General features: G+C 32.2%; 1 protein-coding gene across 1 annotated transcript; it reads right to left on the minus strand.

The window, feature by feature from the left end:
• Window positions 1-4951: 4951 nt before the first annotated feature.
• On the minus strand, window positions 4952-6335 carry LOC145137744 (uncharacterized). The gene has a single exon (XM_079071884.1). The coding sequence runs from the start codon at window positions 6229-6231 to the stop codon at window positions 5071-5073; it is 1161 nt and encodes a 386-aa protein (XP_078928010.1). The 5' UTR covers window positions 6232-6335; the 3' UTR covers window positions 4952-5070.
• Window positions 6336-6580: the final 245 nt, after the last annotated feature.

Genomic DNA, 6580 nt, shown 5'->3' on the forward strand with positions numbered 1-6580 from the left:
TCTCATACGAGCTCCGTTTTTTACGTTCTTTATATGCATGCGCAGGTAAAATTATTCTCTACAACTTTCGTTTAGACTTCGTCGGCTAATTTTGACTTTATTTTTAATATTATTATTCTTAACAGACCGGGACAGGAAAATCCGTTAAAAATTCATAACTTCTTCATCCGACGTCCGTTTTCATCTGTCTTTTCACCGTTGTACTACTATTGACGAGACCTTCGATTCTCGTTTAGGTTGTGTCGGCTAAATATTGCTCGATCTTTATTTCGAGTTTTTAGCTGTCTTCTGCTATTCTGAAACTTAGAAAAATCATAACTTCCTCATACGAAGTCAGATTTGGGCGTTCTTTTTATGAAAATTCTCAGTTTAACAAATACTATGACTTTCATTTAGATCACCAATTTTAAAAAGTAGTTTATCAAAAACACACTTTTTATGTCATTTGGCGTCGTGCCGGTTTGTCGCGAATCTTCGATTGGTCATAACTTCTTCGTTATGACTCGGATTTTTATGAGGTTTCGCCTAAATGTTTCTAATGAGATTCTTTACAACTTTCAATAATAAAATTTTACTTATTTCAAATTTTATATTTTCGTTAAATTTCAATATTTGTCTAATGTTCGGAATCTCATAAGACTTCCAAAACATTCTTGATGATTCTAAACATAGTTTTACTTCATTTCTAGTGAAAACTATCCGTTAGAACTCAATATTCATAATTATATAATATTTCATAATATTATTCACTTTTAAAATTACATAACACGATAACTGAACGTGTATGTTACAGGGTATCAAAAATGTGATGAGTATCACAGTAGTAATGCAATTCCATTGACAACGCAATAGATTTTTTAATCAAAAAATTACCAAGTATGTATGATGGGGGAAAACTCTTCCACATAAGGTGTATAGCTTAAATTTTCAACCTTATGAGTGATAACGATTATTATGTACAATATTTGCCAAAGGCGATACGATATATTAGACTATAAGACAATGGATCACAATGTTTAGAAAGTCTCTGAAAGAACTTGGTGTGGAATCGATGGAATTTGTGTCTAATAATTGTCCAATACAATGGAACTTAACTTATGAATTGTTGAAAACTATCTTGGATCTGGAAGGTGTATTTCTCAAGTACGATATAAAGGTTGAGTCTTCGGTTTGGGGGTTTGAAAAGATGGGAAATTTATTTATGATGTACAAACAAAATTTTGACAATGTGGAGTCTCATGTATCGTCTCAAAAACTTGGTAGTCAAGATATCGTTTGGAGTGATTACGAGAATAATTTTTTAGTGATTATCTAAACGTGATGAACATCAATTCGTTTCACTGGAAATGGTGGAAATGGAGTTAAGAAGATACTTGAATGATTCGATAACTTCATACAACAAAGACTTTGGTATTCTTTTGTAGTAGAAACAAAATGGTTTGTGTTTCCCAATGGTTACTCGAATAGTCAAAGATATATATATATATATATATATATATATATATATATATATATATATATATATATATATATATATATATATAGAGAGAGAGAGAGAGAGAGATAGTTCAAATGTTTCTCACATCTATTGTGTGCTAGAATGCACCAATAAGAATTTCGTATTAATTATATGTATATTAAATGTTATCCATACTTATAATTCACTTTTATGAAAACTAATTAAATTCGTCATTAATGTCAACAATAATATTCTTTCAGAATGAATTCATATCTAGAAGAATGAGAGTATATTCCAGTAGAATGAAAGTGTATTCTAGTAGAATACACTCTCGTTCTTCATATTCCATGCAACTTTACTGTATTTTAAGTGAATGAGTCCTGAAACAAAATACGAACTCATATATAAAAACCTAGATGCGAATTCATTCTGAAAAAATGTTATTGCTGACATTAATGACGGATTTAATTAGTTTCTATAAAAAGATAATTATAATTATGGATATCATTAAATATACATATAATTATGGAAATCATTTAATATCTATATTTATTTAATTAATAATTATTTAATTTATGTTCCAAGACATTTTGGCAATTCAAATTTCGACTGTGACATTGGAGTATGTATTTAGTACTATCGGGTGCATATTAGATTATTTCTGAAGAAACATATCCACACCGATAGCAGGGGCTTTGGTTTGCACACAATATTGGGTTAGAAAATTAAGAAAACCGATTATGGAAAATATTGAAGATATTATAAAAGATGATGTATCCATATGTAACAATTTCCAACATATTTCTTGTTTTTTGTTAACAAATCATTGATATATACTAACTTCCAACTTCGTTTTATTTCCGGTTTATACTAGTTTTTGAAAAGGCGATACACAATACAAAGGGACAATGAAACGAAAGAAAAAAAAATAAAAAATAAAGTATATAGAGATTCAAGAGTGGATAGTTGTAGAGATTTTAGAGTCTATACTTGTTTTTGTGTCATGCATATGCTTATTTTTTGTAAGTACATTTCTAAAAAATATTGCTAGTTAAAACATTTAATGTTCTTATATATATGTACTTCTTATATGGTTGTTTTGTGTAGTCCTTAGTGTTCGATTAATATTGACGGGTGACCCTTCAAACATGTCGATATTGCACCCATGTGCATTTGGATTGTAGACGTATGAACAAAACATGGTCATAAGGTTGTTCAAAGTTTGACAAAACTCCAAACAACATGCCATATGTTAAAATTAACATAAAGCTAACCATTCCAAAACATGAGCATTAGGTTTTTTTCAAACTTTTTCATCAGCTTCTTATGGGTGTTGGTATATAGTAATGAAATTTTTTATTGACTTATTAGTTATTCAAAAAATTGACTCTAAAAAATATTTGACAACCATATAATTACTGTTTAAGAGCGTTTTCTGTAACACTTAAATAAATTGTTTTATAGAAGTCAAAAGTTATGACTTAAAAAAAACATCTTATAGCTTATATACTAAAAATAATATTTGCACCCTTACTAAACATTCTAAGGCCCAAACATTTTTTAACTTATTACTTACTAACTTACAGTCTTTTAAAACCAAATAAACTAATTAAAACACTTTTTAATTTATAATTTTTTGTAACCGTATAAGCAAATAAACAATTTTATCAAAAAGTATTTATTAAGTTAAATAAGTAGGGAAATATGCAGAAAGTCCTAAAATTTTAGGTCAATTTATGAAAAAGTCTCAAACTAAATTTTGTTTACAGAAAAGCACAAAATACCGGTTAAAACTTCGAAAAAACTCTTTTCAGCCGGTTTCGCAGATTTAGCCGGTATTATGTCTTTTTTCGTTAGTTTGCTCAAAATTTTGGGACTTTTCCAAAAATTACTTAATAACCAAAATATTGGGACTTTTCTGAAAATTATCATGTAATTAATGGATATTATTATTAACAAATCATTTATAAACATAAAAAAATATTTTTATTATAAAAAAGGAAATACATTTGTTGCTAATTTCTAGGAATAAATTGGTGGTCTAAGTACTCATCTATTGCATGCTGACCACTCAAACTCTCTACGTTCCTCCTATGCATTGTTGTAGATATGATGGTGAGATATACTCGGTTAGTGTTCATTTAATGTTGGTGTTTATCTTATGTTGTTTAACCTAACTACCACTCAACATCTATACCTCACATGTTAACAACCATCGGCTAACATACATCTATCAAATGTGAAAAGTGATCCATGAATGATAGTTTATATGGAAACAAGTGAAGGGTGATTATCTATTTAAATTGTCATTCAAAGTTTACTTTTCACTCTCGATAGATGTGTGTAATTTGATGGTTGTTACCAGGTAATGTATGGAGGTTAGGTGGTAATTAGGTTAAAGAACATAATAAAATATCTATATGTTCAAGATATAAAATGGTCAACAAACAATAGAGAAGTACATAGTCGACCATTCTATTCCTAGAAATTAGCAAAAAAAATTATTTCTTTTGTTTATAACAAAAAAGAGTTATAAATGATTTATTAATAATAATCTCCATTAATTCCATAGTAATTTTCAAAAAAGTCCAAATATTTTGATTATCGGGTAATTTTCAGAAAAATCCTAATATTTTGAGCAAATTAACGAAAAAGAACATAATACCGGCTAAATATTTGAAACCGAGCAAAAATGGTTTTTTCGAGGTTATAGCCGGTATTCTGCGCTTTTCTACAAACAAAAATTAGTTTGGGATTTTTTTCATAAATTAGACTAAAATTATAGGGTTTTTCTGGAGATAAACACCCCCTTAATAAACAATCTTCAGCAACAAGAGAAAAAAAAAGGTAATATACTTTCAAAATTGGTTCTTTTCGGTTTTAGAACCTTAAAAGCAAACAGTTCGGTTCAAAATCGGTTCTTTTCGTTTTGATCGGCTTGTTATTTTAAGTTTGATCTTATTTGTTTTGATTTGTTGTCAATTTTAAGTTGGTATAATTTATTTTTTTTAATTTTTTGATGGTTTGCTGTTTATTTGAGATGTTATTTGGTTTACCCACAGATTTATTTTATGTATTTCAGATTATTCTGATATGGAATTTGGGAAAGAAAAGTAAGCATATATATTAGGTTGAAGAACTCTTTGTTTAAAGAAACTTTCATAGAAGCCCCCAACAATGCATAATATAAAGCATTTTGTCATAACTTTAGTAAGACAAGAATCTTATGGAACTAAAGAATTTCTTTATGTTAATTACAACTATCCATGCATCATGGTACAAGTAATTACACCATTCAATCTGCTAATTCCACCCAGATGCAGATGCAATCATAACAGAAAAAGAGTTGTCGCTATCACCAAGTATAAAAGTTAAAATCAAATCAACATGATGATAGATGATGTAGTAAATTATACAAAGCAAAAAGAAAAAAAAAATTGTCTTGAAATCTGTAGGATCGAAAGATTTCTGGAGGGGATCAACAAGAGAAAATAAGCATTCAAATATATAGATTCATTGCTTACCATGGAAAAATTCGAAATCAAACAGATGTTTTAGCTAAACAATTTATACAATCACCAACTTGAAAACCCTTTTCGTGTTCGATTAAATTACCTGGATGAAACTGGGTTCAAAGCTCTTGCAAATCCATTCATGGCTCCGTAACTTTTAGAGCTAAACCCTAAACATCCCAATAGGCCTTGCTTGTAGGGTAAATAGGTTTTCTTCCTCAGCTCCTCTGCTTGTGCTCGATTCGTTGTGTAATGCAGTTCGTGTGCCGAACGAGCAATCCTCCGTTTACTGTTTATCCCCACCCCATTCACGGCCTTTCTGACGGTGGGTTTTGCCGCCTCCGCCGTGGGAGGTCCGTCTCCGGCGGTGGTGGTGGTTGGAGTTGTTGCTTTATTCTTCACAGCCGATGTGTCGGCTGATTTCTTGTCCTTGTTAGAAGAAGGGGAAAAGGACAATGAGGTTCTCCAGAACTTATGATTCCCGTTGCTGCTAGTACTATTTCGTCCTTCACTCTTGCTTCTATACAGAAATTCCTTCAAAAACACCCACCGTTTTGAGCTCCGGCCGACGGACGACGACCTTGAGGAAGCACCGGACGGCGGAGTTTCGCTATCGAGAACCTCTTCGTCGGCTTTTGCTTTATCTTCTGCTTCTAATTTCTGTTTGATTTCATTGATTTCCGTTGATTCTCTTCCGTCTTCAAATTCCTCCAGCCATTGAAATGCATTGTTAGTCCTCAACGGCGACATAGATCTAGCTCTTCTCCTTAACGACTTAGATCTGTCTCGAAACTTCAAATCTCTACCTCTCCCAAGCTTATCCTCGCTGTCACTTCCATCTCCATCTCCGATCTCGTTCTCGTCAACATCAAGCAATGGAGCTAGTACCTGAGGACGTTGAAGGTGAGACGACAGCTTCATCGGACGGATCTGGCCGTTTAAGAAAAGCTCATCGGCGGAGCTCATGGATCCGGTTGGAGCTACAACATGAGACTCAAACTCAAAAGATCCTCCAGCTCCTTCAATAGGAGTAGAAGAACCCGAGTTTGACGAACCCATATTCGAAGAAGAAGACAGCATAAAGTGTATAGGACTTGCGGGAGCGCTGTAGAAAAATCCACCACCGTAAGAAGAGGGAGCTCCACGGCCAGGACTGGACGGGGCACTAACAAAAGGAGTGGAGCAAGCGCTGTCGAATTCGTCGGTGAATGTGATGAGATCAGCGGCATTGTTAGCAGCAGGGGTTTCGCATTCCTCCATTGACGTGCGTGAGAGAGAAAGAGAAAGAGAACGAGAGATAGAGGTGATGGGAAAGCCTTGAGCAGAGGGAGTTGTTATTATGCATTTATTTTCCCAAAAGTGAACCACACCACTATTCATTTATTTTACTTTGTTTATTGTTCGTTCGAGGTAAATGTCAATGAGCTATGAACCCCAGAATATATTCCCTACCATAGCTTTATCTTTTTATATTTACCTCAACTTATGGTAACAAAAAAATAACTTGTTAAATTTTATGAAATTTAATAGTAAGCCATCTAGAATTTGAAGTCTTTAAAATATGGGATTTTAACAAAACTAAACCTTCTAGATGTTATTAAATATTTCT

The sequence above is a fragment of the Lactuca virosa genome, chromosome 9 (genome assembly GCF_052849685.1).
Source record: "Lactuca virosa cultivar CGN04683 chromosome 9, Lactuca_virosa_CGN04683_v6, whole genome shotgun sequence".
NCBI classification, from domain to species: domain Eukaryota; kingdom Viridiplantae; phylum Streptophyta; class Magnoliopsida; order Asterales; family Asteraceae; genus Lactuca; species Lactuca virosa.